Source organism: Electrophorus electricus, chromosome 7, assembly GCF_013358815.1.
Source record: "Electrophorus electricus isolate fEleEle1 chromosome 7, fEleEle1.pri, whole genome shotgun sequence".
Lineage (NCBI taxonomy): Eukaryota > Metazoa > Chordata > Actinopteri > Gymnotiformes > Gymnotidae > Electrophorus > Electrophorus electricus.
Window position 1 is genome coordinate 25046865 of NC_049541.1, and position 25061 is coordinate 25071925.

Consider the following 25061-nt stretch of genomic DNA (forward strand, 5'->3'; position numbering starts at 1 on the left):
ATTAGTTTTCATTTTTATTCCATTGGCTTCACTTTTTTGTCCTCATGTTGATAGATGAGAGGAAAAAACAACTCCAAAACACATGACTAGACTCTTAACTTTCTTGCTTAAGAACTAATGATGGAACAACATCTGGCCAAAACAAAGGAGAGAGGGGGATCCGATACAAAGAGCAGTTATTCAAATATGGGTAAGTAAGAAACCCTGTGAAGTACAGAGATATTAATGCTCCATGACATCAACGGTCAGACAGCTGTGACGTGCTCGCACACGTACGTGTAGGGCCCCAAAAATTCCAAAGCTCAACAAAACCACTCTTCCTATTTCACACAACAGGAAGCCTTGTGCCCTCCTCATTTAGATGGGAATAACCACTGTTTTTTTTTTTCCTTTACTTTGCTGTTTTTTTTGTTTTGTTTTGTTTTGTAGAAGGCACCCCAAGCCACTCAGATATAAAATGCAGAAAGTGTAAACCTTCCAGTCTTTTAGAAGTACAACATATCGCATGAATTGATTTTAGTTGTGCAAATAGCAACTTGCTGCCCAGTACCCCCTTAAAACTAGACCAAAGTGCAGGATTCAAGTAAAGGTAGGAGCCCATCACTGCAACACATGCTCTCTCTCTATATATAGTTATATATATAATGCGCACAAGAAGCTTGATTAAAGTTGGTCTTCTACTGACTGAAGACTCCTTGGCAGCATCTGAAACGGTCAAAAATGATGCCGCCGCGTCAGACAGGATCTGCTTTGGAAGAGGGATCACCAGAAGGGCAAAATGAAAGCAATGCCAGCTCCCTGAAGTCATTTGGGTTTTTGAGCAGCACCTCTGCATTGCCAACAGTAGCTTATGAGTCATTTATGTCACCAGTTCGTGTTCTTACACTACCAAAGGTAAACAAAGGAGCAGCACGTTGGTCCCCTTCTTAATAAAGGTTAGTGAGGGGAGGCTCCCATTCTACATGACTGATGTTTAGGCAGTTCATGACAGGTTGAATATTGCCAGGAGGACAGGTAGCCTGTAAACTTCTGATTTAGTTAATGTTTCATTAAACAACCACTGTGAGACAAAATTCTAAACCATTGTTTGGCTTCTTTGTGATATCTATGACAGACAAAATCTACAAAATAAACATGCTTGATTAAACATAAAAATGCTGTCAATGCAAGGAGTTCTGCTATCCTGCTTCTTTCAGCTGATGGGGCAGTTTACACTGGCCTACTCTATGAAAAATAGAAAATACTCTCAGACAGACAGACAGACAGAGACACACACACACACACACACCCTTGTATGTATTGAACGCATGTGTAAAACTCTCCAAAGCAGCAAGTCTTATGTCATAATTCCAATGAGTCCCTCGTCACTGGTCCCATTGGCTTCTGGGCTGTCGCATTCAGTTATGATACCCAGCCCGAGTTCTGCCAGGTCCTCCTGCATACTCGTCGTCATCAACATTTTAGGCTCCAGGCGGTTACACAGAGTCCTGTACGAGGGGAGGGGGTAGCCTAGTTCCCGCAGGAATTCGTATCCTTTCACGCCGACGGCGCAGCGGATCTTGCGGGCGGCCAGAACCGTGTCGTGGGACCATACGGCCCGCCGCGAGCGCTTGGCCAGAGTCAGTGCCCGGATCTGGTCCTCGTACAGGAACATCTGCAGCCCCTTCTCCATCTTGCTCAGCTTGTGCAGTCGCTTCTTCATCTCCTCCACCTAGACCACAGAATAAAAGAAAGGAACAATGAGGGTCATTTCTTATGTTAAAGGTGCAATAACAATTCATAGCAAGGTGCCAGCTTTTATTGTTTCTCAAATTAGACTTTAAGACTTTAAATGCATGGACAAGTATTACTTATGAATAAAAATAATGCAATGCCCTCCAAGTACTGAATTTCAACCACGAAGTATGAATAATAAGCAAAGCGTTATCAGCAGGAGGATAAACAGGTTCTATTTTTACTTCACATTATGCCCCAAGTCTGGAGCACATTTCGGTTGTCGGTCTCCATGTGCTTGGGCAAAGCGCCCCTTCCGTTTGTCATGAGACGAAATGAAACACTGGCCTCCCTCTGTAGCCTGGCGGTGTGCTGCTGCTGCTGCTCCAGCTGGGCTCTGTAGTGCTGGCACAGACAGCATGGCCGCTCCTCCTCCAACCTCTGCAACCCTTCCTCCTCGAGGTCCACTCGCGGCTGCCGGCGTGCGTAACCATGGTCCCCGACTTTTAAGTCTTTCTCCGCCGAATTAAGAACACGAAAACACTCACTTTTGCCTAGTATTGTGGCATAAAACCAAATCAGTCTGTATAGAAATCTAATATCCTTAGCTTACCCAGAATAAAACAAGATGGGTTTAAAAAAAATCACTAATAATTGAAAACTAAAAAAACCAAACAATCTATCAAAATGCCTAGTCATAAAGGTATTAATATCATTGTGCCACATTAACAAGTTTACCTGGTTCATGTTTAATTGGGAGGACTACGTGGGGGGTGATGGGTGAAGGGGGGTCGGGCACGTTGAATAATGTGGGTACTGCATTGGGTTTTAGTTTCTTTCCCCCTGCTGGTGACCTGGCGATTTCCTCAAACTGACTCTCCTCAAAATGGTCCTGCAAACAGTGAACATAAATGGTCATCTTATGAGAGTGCGGTGTTCCGCTGATCCGGTGGGGATCCCGAAGGACGGACACGTTCGGTGTGCTTAACTGAAAGGAGAGACACCAAACTTCAAAAACTTGAAATAGCACAACTAGGTAACGCAGCGCTGTTGCTGCTACACTCGCCTGACACAGTCTGGAGCACGGAGTTGGCACAAAATCCCGTCGACAGTTTATAAGCCATTTTCTCATTCGCACGGGGTCTTTCGGAAATCGAAAAAGTTGTTTCCCGATGGTTGTGGAGTTAGAGCAGTTCGGAGCTGAACATCCACCCATGTTGTAAACACTTGCCAAACTAGCTTAGCGTTAGCGTTGAAGTGAATAATAATGCGGTGACACGTAACTAGCTCGCTATCAAAGTGCGGCCTGGAGGCCCAAGAGCCGGTTTTCGACTGAATACAAGAGCGAGTTTTTTGCGGTCGTCAATAAGCATCCATCTGATCTTGGTGGCTGGCCTAGCTATCTATCCAAATAACACACATTTTAGAAAGAAGTGCAACCCTGAGTTTGTTTGAGCCAAAATGGCGCCTAAGCTTTTCACGGGCGTCCTTCGTGAAGTGTTGGTTTTAGCTGGTTGTAATATCGCCTGAGTAAATATTTCACTAAACCCAAGTTTAAAACATTTAAAAGGCTTAGAAGTCCCAAACATGATAGATATATAATAAAAATAACTTTTGTCTCGCAAATGTAGTCACTTGTTTTTTCTTTCTTAATTCTATTTTTAATATAAAATTGTAGGCAATAACAAAAAGTCCAATCGATCATCACGGACCCAGACCTGAAAGAAGTTTGAAAAAGGAACAGATAAGACTCACGCGGTTGGAAACGCAGGTTGGGGGGGGATTTTTTTTGATATTAGTGAAGAAACTCTTGCCTCATATTTTTATGATGACATAGAATTAGTTCAAATGAAGAAAACAGCCTTAATCCTACCACAAGGGTTTAGGAAATGTATACAGCTAACTAGTTAGCGACAGCAGAAAGGTGTCACCTGACCCATTTGGAGTTTTCCTTAGCTGGCTGGCTAGCTGCTTTTGTGAAGTAAAGTACACACGTTATTTACTGAAGCTTGTCTTTAACACTGACTATCATTTACTGAAGCTTATCTTTAACGCATACTATCTTTCATGCTGCCACAAAAAATAAATAAAACGGTTATGCCGAGAAGAGTCCCCATGTTAAATTTAGCTTCATGTTAAAAGGCGTAGCTGGCTGTATTTACAAACAAGAAAGGGGTAAAATGACACCGACCGTGGTGCCAGTCATAGACGTGCAGACCAACAATTTTAAGGAGCTGTGGCCTGCTATGGTGCTCGCCTTTAAAACATCTTCATTCATTGCCTTGGACACGGTGAGGATTAACATTAGCCAGTAACCACAGAATGATTTGCGGTCCTGCACTTTCACTAAGCACTAATCGTGCTTCCTTTGGTCTTATAGGAACTGAGCGGTCTTGGTGCAAGGAAGGCTCTTCTTGCAGAGTGAGTGAATTTAACAAATGTTTGATCTGGTTATTACATTAGTTACTTATACACGTGATACATATTCAAACATAAGTGAATGCAGTTTTTTTGTTTTTACTATGCCACCCAAAGAGTAACGAGTAATTAAATACCGTTATCATTATTGCTCATTTAATACAAATACACTCTGGTTTTAAAATATATATATATATATATATATATATATATATATATATATATATATATATATATATATATATATATATAAATATATTGTAATGATCATTCTTAGCGTTGATCTAAGGCAAATAAAACAGTATTGTGTGCTTTTGTCTTTAAAGGTCAATTGAAGATCGTTATAAAGCTATATGCCATGCTGCTCGCACACGCTCAGTTCTTTCCCTCGGCATTGCTTGTTATAAGAAGCTTGATGATAAAGTAAGTGTTTTATGTTAGTTTCATATATATATATATATATATATATATATATATATATATATATATATATAAAATAAATGGTTTTAAAGTTAATTTCTTAATCTTTGTAGGCTGACAGCACATACCTTGTTCAAGTTTACAATCTGACACTATTGTGTACAGAGGAGTACATCATTGAACCTAAGTCAGTACAGTTTCTTGTACAGCATGGTTTTGACTTCAACAAACAGTATGCTCAAGGTGTTCCCTATAACAAGGGAAATGATAAGGTAAGCATCTTATAAGGAAACAAAGTTATAATTTTTTGTGTTGTTTGCAATATTTGAGTATTGCAATGGCTCAAAAAGTGTGCTGCAACTATGATATCTGTTTTCTCCTGACACCGTCAGGGAGGAGATGCCCATGAGCCGAATGTGCGCACCTTGTTCGTTGAGCTCCTGAGGGCTAACAAGCCTCTGGTGGTTCACAATGGCCTGATTGACATGGTGTTCCTGTACCAGTGCTTCTACGCTCATCTGCCCGAGAGGCTGGGCACATTCGTAGCGGACCTGTCCGAGATGTTCCCTGGCGGCATTTACGACACCAAGTACGCCACGGAGTATGAACTTCGCTTCACTGCCTCCTATCTGGAGTATGCTTACAAGAAGTGGTATGTTGACAATAGAATGTTTAGCTACTGGTACCCAACAGCAGGTTAATGTCAGGTTTGTAGACTTCTGTAGTTGATCGGGTAGAGCATGGTGCTAGTAACGCCAGTGTCATTGGTTTGATTCTCAGGCAGCACAGTACCGTCATAGTGGTAAATGCATAAGCTGCTTTGCATAAGAGCATCTGCAAACTGCAATCAATGTAAATGTTTCAGCAGCATTCGGTACCTCATTTCTAATGTTCCTCTTTCAGCAAGCTGGACAATGCCAAATCCATGCAGACTGGTGGGGAAGGACCTTGTTTGTTCTTGGAGTTTTGCGATTACTCTGGGTGCCTGCAGGGCTACGTGGACTACAGGCCTTGCTCGGACAGCCAGAGCCACGACAGCAGCCTGAACATCTGCGTTCAGTTCTCGGTGAGTTCTGCTCAGCTTTTCTGCCATCACAGCTTTTGCAAAATAGTGATCTTTGTTACATGATAGAGATGGTGTTCAAGTTCTCCTTCTGCCATAAAATGCCGATTCATTTTAAGATCCTTTCAGTCATTTCAAAGCTTGGTCATTTTCTTGGTCATCTTGCATCCTGAAGTGTGTTCTGTGTTCAATTGCTTGGGTAGGCTTATGGGTGGTGTCCCAATGGATCTCAGTGCCCCATGTCACATGATACAGACCTCATAATTCAGCAGGATGAGAAAACCAAAGAGGACAAGAGAAAAAAGAGGAAGCGCAGAAAAAAGCAGAAAGTTACCTGGGGCGAGATGGGTGGTTCACCCCAAGACAAGAGGGCTCACCTAGAAGACAAGGAAGAGGATCTGGTTCCAGCCAAAGAGATGGTCACCTGTGAAACCTCAGCACCAGTGTCTGAGCATCAGCAAGTGGGTGGAAAGGAGACGGATGCCATCTGCACCGGTGAGCCAGGCAGGACGCACGACAAGAATGGAGGCGGAGGTTCTCCAGCACATGGTCTGACTGTCGGCCCAGGCATAAACACTCAACACGCCTCTGAGAAAGACCCGACTGCAGCCAGTGACGGCAAGGTGGAAGGAGGAACTCACAGAGCTGGATTCGACGCCTTCATGACTGGTTACATTTTCGCATTCGCCAGCATCCTGAATCAGAAACCGGAGGAGTCTGTTGCACATCCCGGGATCCCTGGCTGTCAGAACAAGCTCTACCTGAGTGGGAAATCTGTCCCACTTCAAGTGGTCAAGAGCACTTTTTCCAAGTCTTCTAAGGCTCACGCCCACAAGATGGAGCTAGTCTGGGGGAAAAAGCTTCTGTGACAATAATGCTGTCAAAGCAGGTGAAACGGCATATAGCAGCCTGTTTCAGTTTAAATGTTTTTAATTTGTGATAAAGTAGTAAATATGATTTATCATTTGACCCTTGCAGTGTCATTATAAAACTTTCAAGTTATATTTTAAAAAATGGTTTGGTTAACAATATATTGACACTAATCTTTCTGCAGGAAACTGTCTTTGGTAGTTACCGAGAACTCAGTCACAGCTGTTAAAGAATACCGAGTTAAATAATTAAACCCAGGCAAATTTAAAACACACAAAAGTACATCCTTAAATTTATTATCATTATTATTTTTTTAAACGTCTGAATACATACATGCACTTGTACATTTTATAAAACTGAATCCATATGAATAGTAAAGAAGGTCCTGTTGTGTCTTTGGTAGAAATATACATCTTATTCAATTACAAACCTACACAATGAGAAAACAGCCAGGGTGAAAAATAACATTAAGGTCAGGCACTGGCACATACAATATTATTTACAAATATCTGTTTTATCAAACTATTAATAATATATGCTTTACACATAGTTGACCAGCAGGGAAGTAAGACATGGTAAAATCACCTTTTCTTCCACATAAATATCAAAATAGATCCTCTCTATAAAACTTTCTGCTTCAGTTAAATTTATTGCATAGAAATGTAGTGACAAAAGATGAGTTTAATTCATTAAGTTCTTTCTCAATTCAAGTGCAATATACTTTTTTTAAGTAGTTGTTACACATGGAGCATTTAGAAGGTCTGAGAGGTCACTGAATGGATCCAGCTGCTATTTCAGTCACACACTGAAGCCTCCATCTCCATCCACAAATCAACCTTGAGAGGGGTGCAAGAACAAGGTTTGCTCTAAAACTAATCTAACGGCGGGTATGGAATGTGTGCTTGCCCAGCTATCAGGTGTGCTAACTGGTACTACACCCATACAGTGCACAATGATATAATGGTACACAGATTTCAGCGATAACCTTTGAAGACGCACATTAAAACTGGTATATTGTGATATTTTCCAGAAACACAAAACTCATTTTTATATTTATATATATATATAAAAATAATTTTTTAAACATGGGCGTTTGTGGTCCTGTCACATTCTAATAAAGTGTTTAATCAGTTAGGAAAGACAGTGCTTGTGAAGATGTTAAAACGTTCAGACAAAGTTGCAGACTGTGATAATCCATTAGCCCTGTGTAAATGTAGCTTAATCTCCCTCTGTGTGAGCTCTTGATGGTCTGTTAGGTAACATCTTGGATCATGTCTCACTTGCTTTCAGCCCAAAATCCCATGCGTGCTTAAGTTAGGAGGGTGTCTCTATGAAACAAAAGAAAATGTACATCTTTTTTAAGTGTATTAATTAAATACATCGTGAAAACTGCATGGCATCAATTTTAGTCCATCCTATAATTCCTGGCTGTTGTGAGGCAACACCGCTCAGTGTTACAGGTCTCGTCTCAGATGTCACATCGGGACAGGAGATCCGGTGACTTAGAGGGTCGGCACGGTGAGAGGACGATGGGACGGAGTTCCTGCGGCTCACCGGCCATGCTAAGAACGAACGGGCTACTGCTGGTGTGGGAGCACAAGCTCAGCATGTCCTCCTGCTCCTCGGCATCCATGTCCTCGCAGACATACGGCCACTCCCTGTTGGCAGCGTGTGCGGGGCCCGTGCCCGGGTTCCGCTCCTTGCTGTCATCCATAGGGCTACCTCTGCTGCTGGAGCAGTCCATGGCTTCGGCCTCAGTCTCGGCGGTGGCGAGACACGGCCAGCTCTCTTCCGCCCCCTCCTCTGGCTCCGCCCCCGCCGTCTCCCTCTCCGTCCTCGGCCGGTAGGGTGGGATCTCCGCCACGGTGTACTTCCTTGCCCAGCTGCTGAGTGGCCTGGGCCGGGGCTCGCCGCCCGCCGGGCCCGCCTCGCTCCGGGCCGTGCGAAACACCTCAGACAGCTGGGGCGAGACTGGCAGAGAGTGGCACTGGCGCCCGGGCAGCTGACAGAGCTCAGGCCAGGGTGCAGAGTTGCTCGGGCACGCGGCTCCGCTGCTGGTGTTCGGCTGGGGCTGGTGTGCGGTCGCGCTGCCGTGCGGCGAGTGCAGGTCGAACACCAGCGAGAAGACAGACTTGCTGGGCATGTCGAAGAACTTGATTTTGCCGCCCTTCAGATCCTCCCTGGCACTGAATGGGTTGATCTTGGGTGCGCCTCTCGAGCTTTCCCGACGCCCAGGGTTGTAGTAAGGATCTTGGACGTTGACCTTGCGGCCAGGCTTGCGGGAGAAAATGTCCGATTGGCTGCGTGAGAGCCAGATGTTGCGACGTGGACGGGGTGACTTTGGCGGGATCTTGTCATCCTGGAGGCCCAGGGGGTTCAACCTCTTTATCCCCTGGAACTTATCACCTAGAGGACCAAAGACAGACATTTATCACTGTCCTAAATATGTTAATATTTCAATATGTTTCAACTGCAATCTGTATTTCACCACCAGATGGCGCCATGAGATGCATTTAATAAAAGGTGGGCTTTAGCCAACGCAAAAGATAAAGTGCACAAATGGTACCACAACTGTATACACGACTGTATTTTTTAGGGGGGCGGGACGACAAAAAGTTCCGGGGGTTCTTTAAAGCATTAAACCTCTTTGACAAAAATAACACGGCAGTATTTCTAAAATGCTAAATGCTTGAGCTGATGAAAACAGACTACCGAGAAGTTTGCCAATGACAGACGGAAAAGCACAACCCAAACTACGCATGTGACAAAACGTTCCTGTGTAGAAACAGACCAGAACAGAGAGGATGATGAATGACCAATTTAGCTTCCACTCGTTTCTTTTTCTGTGCCAGAGTATTTTTTTGTTGTTTGTTTTGTTTCTTTTTCGTCCTTCCATTTGTGCTCTGACCACGATTGAAACGAAACTGGAGCACGGCGCTGTAAAGCGGAGCGTGTAACCAGAGCCTGCACGTGTGCGCCAACTCCTTTGCTAACGTTACGGTAGGCCATCTGGGGCGGGCGGAGAAGGTGGCGGTGTTGTTGGGTGGGCGGGGAGGGTGGCGTGGGCGCGCCTGGTGGGGGCGAAAGGTGTCGCATGGTTTACGGTGCTCTCATTCCAGAAAATCCCTGCCCACGCACCATTACATGGGTTTTGGGTGTCAAATGGCAAGATGTGCGTCTTACTGTACGTAGGGCTGTCACAATATCAGTTTCACTGCATGATTATCGCGGCCAAAATAATTCGCGATAATGATATTATCGCAATAGTTTGAAAAACGGGGGGGGGGGGGGGGGATATGTATAAGATGTTGCCCCTTTAAGAGGAACTCAACCAACCAATCATGTTCTGATCATGCAACTGACGGGTGTCATGAGTAACAGATTTTAAACAGCTGCATATGATCAGGCTATAGCTCCTTTAGCATTACAGACTGATAATTGATATTAGTTAATATATACTAGTTAAATACTAATGTATGCCACTTAAATGCCTATCATGTGTGATCTGCTATTATCAGAAGCCTTCACTATATGGCCAAAGGTATTTGGACATAACTCCTAATCCCTGAATTCATGCGTTTCATCCAGTCCCATTGCCATAGGTGTATAAAATCAAGCACCCAGTCATACATACTGCCTTTAAAACATTTGTGAAAGAATGGGCCATTCTCACTGAATTTGAGCTTGGCACCGTAATAGCAATTCACCGTTGCAACAAGTCCGTTCGGGAAATTTCTTTCTTCCTAGATATCCCATGATCAACTGGTGGTATTGAGTGGTACTGAAAACTGGAAGCATTTAGGAGCCACAGCAACTCAGCCACGAAGGGGTAGACCATGTAACTTTACAGAACGGGGTCACCGAGTGTTGAGGCGCACAATACGTAAAAGTCACCAACTCTCTGCTGACTCTAACTGCAGAGTTCCAAGCCTCCTCTGGCATTAACATCAGCACATTAAAATGTGCGCTGTGAGCTTCACGGCACGGGTTTCCATGACCAAGCAGCTGCACGCAACCCATACAACACCAAGTACAATGCCAAGGGTAGGATGGAGTGGTGTAAAGCATGCCGCAACTGGACTCTGGGACAAAGGAAACATGTTCTGTGGAATGATGAATGATACTTTTCTATCTGCCAGTCTGATGGACGAGTCTGGATTTGGCAAATGCCAGGTTGTTGCCTGCCTGACTGCATTGTGCCAACTGTAAAGTTTGGTGGAGGGGGGAATAATGCTATAGGTCTGTTTTTCAGGGGTTGGCCTAGGTCCCTTAGTTCCAGTGAAGGGAAATCTTAATGTTTTAACATATCAAGACATTTTGGACAATTGTATGCATCCAACTTTGTGGCAACAGTTGTGTTCCAGCCTGACTGTGCCCGAGTGTACAAAGCAAGGTCCATAAAGGCACAGTTGGGTGAGTTTGGTGTGGAAGAACTTGACTGGCCTGCTCAGAGCCCTGAACTCAGCCCCATTGAACACCTTTGGGATGAACCAGAATGGAGATTGTGAGCCAGGCCCTCTTGTCCAACATCAGTGTCTGAACTCACAAATGCTCTTCTGGGCAACATTTCACAGTGACACACTCCAAACTCCCAGACACTGTTACAAGGAGAGACAACTCCACAACCTGTGGATTTAGAATGGGATGTCTTAAAAGCTCCTGTAGGTGTAATGTGTAGGCATCCCAATACTTTTGTCCATATAGTGTATGATGCTTCATCAAAGTTCATGTCAGTGTTTTGGATAGTATTCCCATGTATATTTGGTTTAGTATTAACTTGTTCATAATTGCCTGAATCTGTGTTTGTTGATATTACCTGTTAAGTGATGTGCTACTAATGCTATGCTTAGTGAATGGTGTTCATAGCTGTGATGCTAACCAGTGAGAAATTATAGAATTGTTTTGTTCTTCCCTGTATTATTTCAAACCACAACATGACTCAGTGTTCACTACCTTGGATGAGAATCATATGGTGTTGCAAGCCTAGTAAATTTCCAAGTGTTCTTACTGACACACCATTGGGATGACTATTTATTTTTGACCATTTGATAAATCTATCGGATAATAATTAAGATCTCAGTCAAATTCTATCTCTGTTATGGCAAACTGATTACTATCAAAATATGAGTCTAGTTATGCAAATATGTAACCATATCTCTGCAAAAGCATACTAAAAGAACAATTGCACTAATTAATGGATATTGAAAAGGCAACCAGAACGGATAAACAAAAGAATCCCTAGAGCCCAATACCTGCATTAGATACCGGTGCTGAATTATTTAAAGTATTATCCTGTGCATTATTAACATGATATCTGTATTTTTAATGATTGTTTTTGGTTATTGTCAATAGCAGCGTTTCATGGCACCCCTAGCTGTATGCACTTGGTATATCCACTTTAAAATGGGTCACAGCAAAATGAAGATGATGTTTTAATTAAAAGGGTATTTAAAATATATACTGCATAATGAGCATGAGATGCAATGGAAGGAGGCGTGATCCGCTAACTGGATACCGATGTGCAACTGCACCAGACAATTCCACTTAGCTGTTGAGTAAAACGCATCATCATGAAAACATGAGAAAATTTGCACAAACAGAAACAAAGTTCTTTTTTTTGTCCATACTGTTTTGCTGATTCCTGTTGGGTTCCTTTAGCTTTGGTAAAGGTTTGTGCATGCCGCACCTTTGGGGATGGTCTTTTTCTCCAACTCTGGTTGGGGTGGAATCCTCTCTCTCTCCACCTCTTCAGCTCTCAGGTGCCGCTGAATCTCCTCCAGTCTCTTCACGATGTCTGAGAACGAGGGCCGCAGCTTCGGGTCCATCTGAAAGGCATGCAGACGCTGAGTAACAGAGTGGCGGCCAGCCACGGCTGCATCACTGCAGCGGCCTTTTTACTCATTGTTAACTATGCTGGAATCAATATTCTGTCGACCTCTGAAAATCTAAAAAGAAAGAAGTCAGAACAAGTTCTCTCTTCTTCAGTTTCCCATAATGCACCGTAAAGGCATAACAGTGATGCCATTGTTTTCATGCAAATATTTTTTAATGTGCTGAACATGAAACTACTGATCCACCCCTTTAACTATATGCCAGAGAAGTTATTCAGACATCTGAGACAAACCAGCACACACTCACCCACACGCGTTCAGAGGCACACGCAAAGTGACGTGATGCGACTTACGTTACAGCAGTTGAAGGCCAGCTGCAGGAAGTCAGAGGGACAGTCTCCAACCATGTGCTGAAATGCGTGGTAATCTAGCCCAAAGTTCTGCGGGCAGACAGAAGATCCGTTAGTGCCGGTCGAGAAGGGTAACCTGACCTCAACTTGCGTCCAAACTTAAGCGGCACACTTTCACATTCGCTGACAGGAAACCACTCCGGTCCAGATGCCGGCAGTGTTAAAGGAGCGTGATGTTTGAGGACAGAAGGGTGCGAGTCACCTCGGTGCGTGGCAGGTAGTCCGGATCGGCCTGGATCCTGGCAATGATCTCGCACAAGATGATGCCGTACGAGAAGACATCAGCCTGGAGACGGAAATGGAGAAATGATCGCATGTTGTGATGCTTGAGACTTCAGTGCTTGTGGTGCAAGTCTGACAGCAGAAAACAATCCGAGTTCTGCAAAACAGCCCACCTTCTCATTATACGGTTCGTCTCTCAGGACCTCTGGAGCCATCCAGAATGGAGAACCTACTACTGCCAACTTTTCCCCATCAGTACTATATCCATGCACACGCGCACACACACACACACACACACACACACACACACACACACACACACACACACAAAGAATGTATTTACATGTGTATTTACATCCTGATCTTATTCACACATTTTCCGTAAAGACATCTAATCTCAGTGTCGTACTTAGAACTGAGCCCTATTACCAAACTACTTCACTTTTGTAAGATCATGTGATTACCTGAAATCTTTACTATGGAACCGAATATAGGCTCATCTGAGCGACTGCATTGCTTGCACTGGCTTGTCTGCCTGCAGAAACCTTTAAGTGCCCATTCAGGTCGTCAAATAAGCCCCGGGAACAAATATTGTTACCGGCCTCCCCCATAATGGTTCTGTGTGTTCTTGTGTTATTGGCACGGGTAGGAGCTCCAGGCTGTCTGGGGGGGGCGAGGTGGATCAGTCTTTGATCAGGTTGATGGGAGGAAATGAAAGGAGGGGCAGCGAATGTGAGGTAGCATTAGAAAGGGGCTTCCTTCTGCTGCTTCGGTATTATCAGGTCTCCGAGTTCACTCGTGCATGCTGCTGGTCCTGCCAAATCGGCTGACCACCTATGAGGCCCACCTGCCCTGAATGCACGGACATGGAGACTCGTACGCTATACTCGTTGGATTTTTTTTTTTTTTTTTTGGACCATCCAGAATGCTGCCAGACTCTGCTCATCCATCTAAAACATTAAAGTCCTTGCAAGCATGTACACGTTCATGTTTGCCTTAAAAGGTACACACGCCCGACTCCATGTTACAGTTTACTGATGTCCCACAAGCCAGTCCGAGGTCTAAAAGCTTAAGGCTGAATTAACTTAGGTTGACTTACCTAAGGGTCAGTAACATGGATACAGGTTAATATTAGCCCCCAACTCTGGGAGGATCTGAAAGGGAAATGACTCCTGATAATTTAGAACAGGACTGGGCTTAGTCTGAGCACAGGGGCCCATGCAATGGATCCTCCAGTTGCACTCACTTGTCGCTGGGGATCTTCTCTGCCAGGCCAAAGTCTCCAACCACTGCTGTGTAACCGTTTTCGTCTGATTTGATCAGGCAGTTCTGGAAATACCACACACACACACACACACACACACACACCATTGTGATACTCTGTGCGCAACACCCCACAGGCAAAATGAATAAATTCTATGAATCTTTTTTTTTTTTTTTTTTTTTTTTGCTGGTACTTTTATAAACTCAATTAACCGACTGCTGGGACGGCCCTGCTGGACTCCATAAACCCAGAATTTATGGGCCTTTCTCTTTGGAACCTTGGGTCACAGTCTAACATTTCTCACCCCGACTGCACTCATTTAGCTTAATCACTCAGATCCGTTAGTAATCCTCCGGCGTACCCTGCAGATTACAACCAGGCCAATTAAGATAACTAAGCCATTATCGTGTCTGGAGAAGGCGTCAGCTAATTGGACTTCTGCAGCGTATAACTAGACGAAAAGATGAGCACAGCGGCTGATGTGTCGCATAGTAACTGCTTGCGCCTGCTACGGACGGAGACTGGGGCATCACCCATGGTCGCCTTACACTTGGGACCACCTGCACTGCTGCATGCATTCAATGAGAATATCCCAGAAGGGAAAGTAAAACAGATGAGTAGTGTTCCTTAACAAAGAAAAAGACTACAGCGCTGGTTAGCACTCATACACTGCTAAATGCTAACAGACCCCTGCGTCAGCTTTCCTTCACTGCTAGCAACGACAGTGCGTGGTTACTATAAAAGCAATAGCATTAGAAGGTTCGGTCTGGTCCATTAGCGTTGTAGGCTACCACCTAAAGCAGGCGAGAGGTAAACCAAGCATGTGTCCGGTATACACCCGTGCGTGCTCATGGAGGGGAGCTAGGTACCTTGGAGGTGAGGTCTCGATGAAAGATGCCCTTGGAGTGAAGGTAAGCCAGGCCCATGGCGATCTCTTGTGCAAGTTTGACCCGCATGGCCCAGCTCAGGTACTTGTTACTGTCCAGCAGCTGTTCCAAATTACCACCATTGATGTACTGCAAGAAAACCGAATAAGTATTTAAAATGCTAACCAGAGGGCTAGGAATCACAATCGCAAAGAGTCACGCATTTTCACAATTAAGTACAAAAAAATTATTAAATACATTTGAAGAAAAAAAAAATTAATAAAACAATGTATCAGTAAACATGTCCATTTGAGTCTGTAGACTCAGGACAGGAAATATTTCGACTAATATGTAATCGTAAACCTTTAATCCTTAATCCACTGTATGATGGACAGGTAATTATATCATCTAGAGATGTACAGCTAAATGTTCACGTGGATGCCACGTGGCGGGAACAAAGCACCAATCTGTACATGTCTGTTGTGAAGGTGTGTAAACTGGTTAGGGAACACAGATCTGCACGGGGAGGCAGGCCGTTCATCTTGCTGGTTTTGAATCTCTCCCCTCAGTGGGGGTCACTCTATTACCTGCACAGAGCAGATCTCTCCCAAGCAGATACTAGAGACCTTGCTGCTTCATCCAGTCAGAAATAGCAAACAGCATGCACATAACCAGCAGTAGTGCATGTGTGGAGTAAATAGAACAAGACTAGGCACCAATGGTAGACGATATATTGTTCGTAAATTGTTGCCACTACACTGGCCCTTCTAAGACTAATGTACATGTAGGTCTAGTGTACAATGACCATTATCCTAGTTTTCACTGTGCAACTAGCCAAAAGGCCACAGATTTGGCGGTGTCCCAGTTTTACCCAGCCTGAAAAGTCTGCCCTTTGAAAGCACTGTAAACTGTAGACAAGTGTTCAAATTTTCATAGACTCTCAATTAAGTCAGTAACTTGCTCCATGTTAAAAGGATCTGAACTTCTTTCTAAGGCTTCATTTGAGTAGGTTCTGACTGTAAACGGAGCCATTTCCTGAGACACTTTCCCAGCTTCCGTTTCTGTAACATTTGCTGTTTAATCTGTGGAAAGGGGATTACTCAATGGTGGTAATGCACATGATGATAATCACACCTGCATACCAGGTAGGGTGAGACTAAGGTTTTGGCTGAAGTAGCTGTTCCCTAACGAGGAGAAATGAGGCCGTGGGGCGATCCCTCCCTTTCATTTACCCCAAATCCCTCCATTTCTGAAGTCTGGCGTGCTGCTTTTCAGCCACGCCCCCGAGCAAGCACCAGGCCCCTCCCTTTTTCGGGCGTACTCAGCCTCTCCCATTGGCCTTGCTGAGCGCAAATGACAAACCTCAGAAATTATGAACCGCAACTGCTCGGAAACCTTTTTAGCCATTCGTCTCTCGCATGCTGCCAGCTTTCAAAAAGCCACGTGTTACTTAATCGCCGGGTGTTGGGTTACGTTAGGAACGCCAAACAAAGCACGTTAACGCTTCATCAGCACGCGTCTCAGTCAGATGGATTGCCAGCTGAGGGTGAAATATACTGACCTGGTAAAGAGGGGGAGAGAAGATGACTGATGCAATGGTTATTTTTAAGTGGGAGAATACAGGTGCTGATGTATATGTTTCTCCCACGGCTGACAGACCGCCAGTCCATCTGAGGATAAATATACAAGCCCACGGTCTACTCTGGGCTTGTCTATTTTTGCCCTGTTTACTTCAATCAGAGACAGGTGGCCCAAACACAGCCAACCTATAAACCATTTAGTGGCCCCAAACAACCCCTTGCTTCTCACTAAAGGGTTAAAATTCACTTCAACCCACCCCCGCCTCCCATTCTGATCAGCACCGATTGTAGGTGCCACTGATTGGCTGAATTCATAAGAGGTCCACAACCAAAGCTGTGATTACAGTCAGCCTACTGAATGTGATTGGGTTACCAATGAATGTCCACATACTGCTCTATATAGAGCTCACCCTCTGTTGGAATGCAGAAATTGGTGTGACATGAAGTGAGTTTAAGAAGCATATTCTTATGCAAGAATAAGAGACATAGCTGTTAAAAATGATTCATAGATAATTATAATGTAGATAAATTAATACTCATCCAAACTTGGAAAGCGAATAGTACCAATCTCTGTTCATCTTTGCCACACAAAAACAAAACAAAAAATCCCTGCAATCTTTATAATATTAAATATTTTAACTAGCAAACTGTCACATCTTCTCTTACTAGGGATTGAATGAGAGCCGGTTTACTGCTGGCCACAGAGGCAGCCACATGCAAATCAGATTTAGAGTCTTGTTTCTGGTTAGACTTAAACACCAGGAATTGTTTCTAAACTTTTTTCTCAATCTGCTGGAGTGCAAAGTCATACAAGAGCTATTTTGTCCTGTTCACATATCCAGTTTTTATAATACAAAATTATATTTTGCACAGAAGGAAAAAATAAACCACTTGCCACCTTGCTTGGGATAATATAATACCCAGATGGTAAGGGATTACCTGGGATTATAATTGCACTAATATGCCTTTTTGATAACATTCATGGGGCAGCAAAAAAAGCAGGGCAAAGGTCACAGGGGGAGTCAGCAGGTGTGCCAGAAGTGGCCCCTGCTTCACTCCTGGCCTTCCTGACTCCTGGCTACACCCTGGGTCATCTCGCTAACAGAGAAAGTCCAGCTGTCAGATGCTGTTCCAGTATTCGGTTTAACTGATAACAGGCCCCGGGTTGGTTAGTGGCGAGTTGGAGGTCTGGATGCGGTGTATAGATTACAGCACGCACACAGGGTGCTATCCATTACTCGACCTGTTTACCCGAGAGTCCAGTTTGCACAGGAACACGGCCTGATAACGGGTAATGCAACGGCTCCACAGGTCTTTAGTAAAACACAAGGCAGCACGTCTACGGCATACGCCAAATCATTCCCCTGACAGCCTGATCAATACTAATCAATAGGACAAGCGTACCTATTTGGACAACCACACTCTGGGGGGGGACATACACATAGGGCAATAGGTTAAAAATAGATCACGCCTGGGGGAATAACTGTTTTGCACTCTCACAGAGTACTTCCCTCTCTCGGCTTTGAATAAATGAAGACTGTTTCCGCAGTGGTTTGGAGAGGCAGCCTTAGATGAGCCACTGTGTGTTGGCTGACTAGGGCACTGACAATTTGCTCATTGTCCTATGGTTACTCACAAAACCCAACCGTCTCAACATGCTCCCCGAGCACTGGGTAACAATGAGGGCCGGAAAACCCCATCTCCCTCATTTTTAGGCATGATCTTGTGTAGTCCTGCCCTCTTTCCAGAAATTTCCACTTCAAGGGCATGTGCAGACATGCACGTTTGAAGGTTACATTCTTTTGTAGTTTGCTACTAAGCGTGGGCACTACCGCCCAAAAGTCCTATTCACATCCAGCCACACACACACAGCTAACTTTTAATTAACCCCTCTCCCACAGCATCACATGGCAGGGCTGCGCTTATATTTAGCTGCCAATCTTCATGAGTACAGTCTGACTATAGACATAACTGGGCAGTGCTACTTCTTAAGGCGTACAGTCAACCACATATGGCTCAACAGGCTTCAGACACTACGTTGACATTGGTTATCTCTTAGAGTGTCAAAACAGGGCAATCTTGGTGAATTAAACACACACGCAGTCTTTGAGATGAAGACGTGCATGTGTGTGTGTGTGTGTGTGTGGGGGGGGGGGGGGGGTGGAGACATGCCTCTGTCTGCCTGAAGGCTTAGCTTACCTCTGTGAGAGCATGGAGCTGACCTTCCTGCACGCACACGCCCATGAACCTGCAAGGAACAAAAACAAACAACTCTGTCAAAATCGCAACACAGGTGCAACATGCATGTCTTCCCCAAAGAAACACCCCTGACACCTAGTGCAGGAAGCACTCTATAATTGTTTAATTTAACACAGACAAACAAACGAACAACCGAAAACAAAAACAGGGGAAAGAATTCGCTCCCGATGGAGTGCTTCCTGTAATTTTTCACTGACAATTAGAACCCAGTGTGACTGCTGGGGAAAGTGTGCGCTACTGCACCCTTTTGGTTTTTTCGACAGACAGGAGTGTCAACGTCTCGCTACTGCATGCAGTAAAAAAACAAACAAACTCGGTCGCCGCCGAGCCTACTTGGAGAGATGGCTGGAAGGACGCAGATGGGCTGCAAGGACGCCATTTGCGTATGGGAACGGCTCGGGATAACTGTTAGATCTCGCAAGCGCCCCGCTATTAGCGCGTATGGGGGTTGGGGGGCACAGCTTTCGCGCTTCACATCACGTGCCATCTGGACGAAATGCCATTTAAAAATCTAACTGAAGCGGGTATTACTGCACTATTCGTTAGGGTGGCCCATAGCTCCCGACACGTCCCGTTAACATGAGCGTATTTAACACACGCGGCTTTAAAATAAGCAAACGCTGCGAGGCCCGAGAGAGTGAGCGAGACAGTTACCGATAAAAACTCGTTTCCCTGTGCAAATAAAATGCTGCGGGTATCTAAACACCTTTAAACAAATAAGACCAACAAGCAGCCTTTTTTTTTTTTTTTTTTTTTTACGGTGGAAACGTGACACTTTAGTCTTTTTGAAGCCACATTCCAGCTGAATGCCTCCCTTGTGGATGCAGAGATCTGCGTGCGGGTGTGTTTTCACACACGTGCAGCTCTGGTCCAGCAGCATGTCGCTCTATAAAGGCTGGTGTTCCTGCACATCCTGCTGCCAGACGCCCCGCAGGCAGAAACCGTGCACTCGTGTTCATACATGCAACCCCGACGGGGGGGTTTGTAGGGGGGTGGTGACTTCGGGCACTTATGGCTCGGTAAACTTAAAGTCCGACATTCACCGCCGGTCCTCACTGTTTTATTTTTTTAAAAACAAAGATCCCCTTAGAGTGCTCATCAATGCTAGGGACCTCCACCCCCGCTCAGCAGGATACAACAACGATGTTATTGTAAAAGGGAAAAAAGAAAAGCCTCCACCCACCCCCCCCTCGAACAGACATTCTGCTGCGCGACTGTCGGCTTGGCATCGCAAAAATAGAGAGGCCAGGGCAGCCAAAAAGAATCCGTGTTTGAACTGGAGACCCATTTATAGACAAACGTGCACACGCGCTCCCTGCTTTACCAGATGGATATTTCCCCTAGCTGCGCGCCACGCGAAGCCTAGAGAACGGTGGAGCCTGGGACCTGACGTCATCCTCCCAGTGTGCCCGCAACCGGCGCTGCTTCAGTTTTAAGAACGTTATCTTTGACGGCCGAGCCCCCCCCTAAACGCTGCACTGGCCGCAGCCACCGAAGCAAGGGGCCCGGGCAGCCTCATATGGCGAGAATGAAGGCGAGGCGAGGCGGTGCGCTGAAGGGGGGACCCAGCCTTCCATCTCGACCTCCTTCACAAGGAGCAGGGAGAGAGGAACAGAATGAAAGCCACTCCTCCAGAGTAGCTTCATTTCGCGCTATAAATTCATGTCCTAAAACCACAATGACAACTAAAACCTAGAGCCTCCTCTGAAACCTCCCAAGACTTCGTTTTAAAATAACTACTTTGGAAAGATTCTGCTTTACTGGTACAATTTCTAATGGAATATCAAACATCAAATAACACCAAACAGAAACAAGGTGTGGGATACATCATTTATATATCATTTATATCTGCATCAAACAGACACATGTGTGATTCACACACGCACAGCTAACAAATCAATAAAAGAGGCAACGCTTGCGCTGCTCTGATAAACGACAAGCTACATTCAGTAGTTTTGTGTGTGTGTGTGTGTGTGTGTGTGTGTGTATGTATATATATATATATAATATATATGTGTGTGTGTGTATGTATATATGTGTGTGTGTGTATGTATATGTGTGTGTGTGTGTGTGTGTGCATGTATATATGTGTGTGTGTGTGTGTGTATGTATATGTGTGTGTGTGTGTATGTATATGTGTGTGAGTGTGTGTGTGTGTGTATGTATATATGTGTGTGTGTGTATGCATATATGTGTGTGTGTTGGTGACCTGAGGATGTTGGGATGAGAGAGTCTGTTCATGAGCTGGACTTCTCGCAGCATGTTGGCCCGATTACTGCTGAGCTTGTTCATCTTCAGAGCCATCACCTGGTCTGACGCTCGGTGACGCACCTGGAACACACACCAACACTTTGGTTCGCGCGACGTCACTATGTAACCAAAACCCGTGATGCAGTTAGATTCATCTCGATTGTGAAGACCCCCCCACCTCCACTCCAGCCCACTAGCAAGCTCAAGCAGACCCAATTCTGTGCTTCCTCTTCCTCTGCATGTTTCTGATGGACAAAAATATGTTGAGAAAGATAAACCACAGGAAGTTTCAATGACGGAGTGAGAAAAAAAAAAAAAAAAAAATTCAGCGTCGGCCATGGCCAAGTAACTTGCAACTTGCAGAATGCTGACTGATGAGCCATAGCCAGGGTATTAACCCGCAATGTAAGGGACAAAGACCGTGAAGTCTGCTAGCAGTGTTAGTGTTGTGGACCACAACCGCTAGCGATGAAAACAACCATCGAGTTCAATGTGGGCGAATAGAAGAAATAATGTACTGTTGCTTGCAGATGAAGGCTTTTGGATAGGTTTCTGGTTACTCCTCACGTCAAACTCACGAATAATCAACAGGAGATTCACAAAAGCACACCGTCTCGCTTTCACAATATAAGCTGGGAATAAAAAAAAAAAAAAAAAGCACAGGGGTTACTGAATCTAATTGATCATCCATCCACCTATTCAGAGAGGAAGAGCCCTGAAGACGTCTGGGCTGTAACGTTATGTCCCGACCCGCGTGCTCAGGCAGTTGTAGCCAAACGCATGTGACTGACAGCGCCATATGCTGCCATTAGGCGCTCAGTCACAGTCATTCCCCAAATATTCCCTTCTGCCTAGCGCAGGTATTCACAAAACTGCTACTGTCAGCAAGGCAAAGTTGAGTATAACCAGAACACTGGGGGGGAGGTTAAGGGTCCACCTCCGCGGAGTCCCGGCCTCTGTGGTTGCTTCAGCTCAAGCAGCTCTTTTGAAAAGATGCTGACTTCTCTGGTGGCGCACCGTAGCCAGGGGATACTAACAGTCGCCTGGATACCAAGGTTAGCACGGGAAGGACTGGTTGCAGATGTCCGTTGCAAACTTGCGCATGCCTGGGAACACGTGCCCACACGCGCAGACACATGCGTGCGCACACACCTGTTGCAGCCCACCTAGAGAGAGAGAGTAGCCTGGCTCAGACAAAGGCCCACATTCTGCTTCCACCACACACAGCCATACTGGCAATCCATCCAAACTACAAAACCATTTCACCCATATTATCTGATCAAAAAGGCAAAACAAATCCTCTTTCTTTTGGAGGTCTGCACCTTTGTGAAAAGAAAAATATTCCTTGCTTTGTTTTTTTCTTTGTTTGTTTTTCGGTCTGATGGCATAGCTGCCTGTTCCCCGCCTAATAGGTTATCTCTTGTAAACAGAAACAGTCGGTATACTTGAAAGCCAAGTGTTCAACAATGGCAGGTTGTGAAGATCATACACTGCATTGTTAAAGGTGCAAGCAAGTAACTACGCTTGGGAAAATGTACCATGGCTTGCTATGCGTTACTATGTCCAAAATCTGTTCTTCACATGCAATGTGGCAGCATGTGCTGCATCGGTAAATATCATACCTCGCAATGTACATCATATCAGGTCTGGTCTGTTCGAACAGCAAAACCGAAGCAATATTGAAAATGCACCAGTCTGTGGGGTCAGATGCCGTGCCAGTGAGGCTGACTGCAGGCTGACCCATCCCCCCGCCACGCTGGGCTGGGCTCAGGGCTTGGTGTATTAAGACCTTTCTCTCTCGCACGTTACATGCAAACAAATGCACGCCCGCCCCCACACATGCAGTAAAAGCAGAACAGCAAATGGGCTTGGATAAGTATTGCAGCACTGCTCCCTTAGAATATGACTGTGGAGAGTCTCTCAAAACAAACCTTCTATCTTGACATCCTCACATAAATAGGATACCTTCAAACTACACACACACACACACACACACACACACACACACACAAAATCCGAAGCTTTGGCTACAATTTGAAGAAAAGTCTACCTAATGTAGATAAAAAATGTGGCCAACATTTACAACATGAAAGGGCCTTGAGATCGCTAAAAGCCTTAATACCCATCTGAAAGACCCATACATGGCCTTAGGTCTACATCATAGTACATATAATATACCTCACTGCTAATTGCCCACAATTGCCCAGTCCCTTACTTGTCCATGGTGACTGATCAATTGTGCTCTCTAGTAGGTTATACCAAGACAGACAAGGAGCTTGTCTGAATTCCAAATTCTGATTTTTTCCTTCTGGGCAGCATACAGGTAAAGAGAAAGGCATGACATCTGCAAGCCTACATCTAAGCAACAACATTGCCAAATTGGTTTGAAACTAATAATAAAAGGCAACAGTCATCCTACAGTTACACCATCTGTGTGTCAGTGTTGATGCTACTCATCTGGACTACCTTGGATACACTAGTAAACGAGACGAGAAGCTCCCCGTTAACCTCTCTGGTACACTGGATTTGCATGATATCATCTTGGGAATGTTACTCTAAAGATGGACCAATCTGGATTCCATGTAGCCTTCTTTTGAATTTTTTCTCAAATCCTCTGGCACCTCGAGGCACGGACTCCAAAATACCTGTAAAAGTGTCCTGTATTATCTGGCACTAGGACTCTAGCAGTAGATCCTTTAAATCCTGCAAGTTGCAGGGTGGGTTGGACTTGTTTTTCCAGCACATCCCACGGATGCTTGCTTAGATTGAGAATTTGGAGGTCAAGTCAACTCCTTGAACTCCGTGTCATATTACTCAAACCATTCCTGAACCATTTCTATAGTGAGGTATGGTGCATTATCCTACTGAAGACGTCGCTCCCATTAGGGAATATCGTTGCCATGAAGGGGTGCACTTGATTGGCAACAATACTTAGGTAGGTAGTATGTGTCAACTTAACAGCCGCATGAATGCCTTGACCCAAGGTTTCCCAGCAAGTCATTGCCCATAGCATCACACTGCCTCTGCCGGCTTATTTTCTTCCCATATTGCATTCTGGTGCCATCTCTTTCCTAGATAAATAGCCAATATGCACCAAGCTATGCACATGATGTAAAAGAAAGCATGACTCATCAGGTCCCTGGTCCAGTCCTGATGCTCACATGCCCCTTGTAGGGGCTTTTGGCATTGGACATGGGTCAACATTAGCAGTTGGACTAGTCTGCAACTACACAGTCCCTTATGTAGCAAGTGTGTTCCGGCACCTTTCTATCACAGCCAGCATTAAGATTTTTAGCAATCTTTGCCACAGTAGTTCTTCTGCGGGATCGGACCAGGCAGGCTAGCTTCATCTAGTGGTATAGTTTAAAAAAGCTTTTTACCTTGTAGACCTCTGAGAAGAAGCCGGAGCCAATCCGTTCGCATATGAAGTCATCAAGGCGCGTCAGACAGGAGAAGGCACTGATGAGGGCACGGTAAGAGGAGGGGCATACTCGGTCCAGGTGGGAGGGCCCGGTCTCGACCCCACCCCCTCCGCCATCCAGGTCCTCCAGCCGATCAGGCCGCGAAGGGAACCCAGCAATGGAGTTTCGCTTGCTCCTCTCCATTGCTACTGCAGCACGACAAATGTGGCGGAGCACTTTAATGAGCCTTTCACATTTTCTGGGGTATGACTCTTCTCAGCAGACCTGCGGTGCAAGCAAAACAGAAGCAATGCACCCAAATTATTTAAATTAGTTATAGGTGTTTTAAATAATTGACTTTGTTTATAAATCACCAGTTGCTTGCATTATTCTTCATAGTGGTGGTGATCATGAAAGTCTGCTGAGCTCATTAGACTATTCTGCTTAACATGGGGAAACATAAAATGTGGTCTGCTTACTAAATATCCCAATAA

General features: G+C 44.9%; 3 protein-coding genes across 6 annotated transcripts in view; 1 reads left to right on the forward strand and 2 right to left on the reverse strand.

Annotated features, from left to right (window-relative positions):
* On the reverse strand, nucleotides 1-3381 carry si:ch73-382f3.1 (uncharacterized protein LOC100151273 homolog). Of its 2 annotated transcripts, none has more exons than XM_035528044.1 (4): nucleotides 2780-3381; nucleotides 2452-2605; nucleotides 2062-2225; nucleotides 1-1711 (listed from the first exon to the last, which is right to left on the reverse strand). In XM_035528044.1, exons 1-4 carry the CDS (start codon nucleotides 2927-2929, stop codon nucleotides 1337-1339), a joined length of 843 nt encoding a protein of 280 aa, XP_035383937.1. In that variant the 5' UTR covers nucleotides 2930-3381; the 3' UTR covers nucleotides 1-1336. The 2 variants fall into 2 exon arrangements, with proteins under 2 accessions (XP_035383937.1, XP_026857025.2); XM_027001224.2 differs by having other exon boundaries at nucleotides 2062-2267.
* Nucleotides 2635-7050, forward strand: toe1 (target of EGR1, exonuclease). 3 transcript variants are annotated; one of them, XM_035528041.1, is made up of 8 exons: nucleotides 2635-2749; nucleotides 3392-4004; nucleotides 4094-4134; nucleotides 4458-4554; nucleotides 4665-4823; nucleotides 4944-5203; nucleotides 5455-5617; nucleotides 5818-7050. In XM_035528041.1, the coding sequence occupies exons 2-8, from the start codon at nucleotides 3846-3848 to the stop codon at nucleotides 6481-6483; spliced, it is 1545 nt and encodes a 514-aa protein (XP_035383934.1). In that variant the 5' UTR covers nucleotides 2635-2749; nucleotides 3392-3845; the 3' UTR covers nucleotides 6484-7050. The 3 variants fall into 3 exon arrangements, with proteins under 3 accessions (XP_035383934.1, XP_035383935.1, XP_035383936.1); XM_035528042.1 differs by having other exon boundaries at nucleotides 4944-5140; XM_035528043.1 differs by having other exon boundaries at nucleotides 5055-5203.
* tesk2 (testis associated actin remodelling kinase 2) overlaps nucleotides 6765-25061 on the reverse strand; it is a 21804-nt gene continuing 3507 nt past the window's right edge. Inside the window, exons 2-11 of the mRNA XM_027001221.2 lie at nucleotides 24547-24852; nucleotides 21126-21247; nucleotides 18857-18905; nucleotides 15081-15227; nucleotides 14194-14276; nucleotides 13121-13205; nucleotides 12928-13011; nucleotides 12669-12755; nucleotides 12171-12309; nucleotides 6765-8890 (exon numbers count right to left, since the gene is read on the reverse strand). Coding sequence (XP_026857022.2) covers nucleotides 7953-8890; nucleotides 12171-12309; nucleotides 12669-12755; nucleotides 12928-13011; nucleotides 13121-13205; nucleotides 14194-14276; nucleotides 15081-15227; nucleotides 18857-18905; nucleotides 21126-21247; nucleotides 24547-24771 — 1959 coding nt within the window. The 5' untranslated portion in view covers nucleotides 24772-24852 and the 3' untranslated portion in view covers nucleotides 6765-7952. The remainder of the gene's footprint in view (nucleotides 8891-12170; nucleotides 12310-12668; nucleotides 12756-12927; nucleotides 13012-13120; nucleotides 13206-14193; nucleotides 14277-15080; nucleotides 15228-18856; nucleotides 18906-21125; nucleotides 21248-24546; nucleotides 24853-25061) is intronic.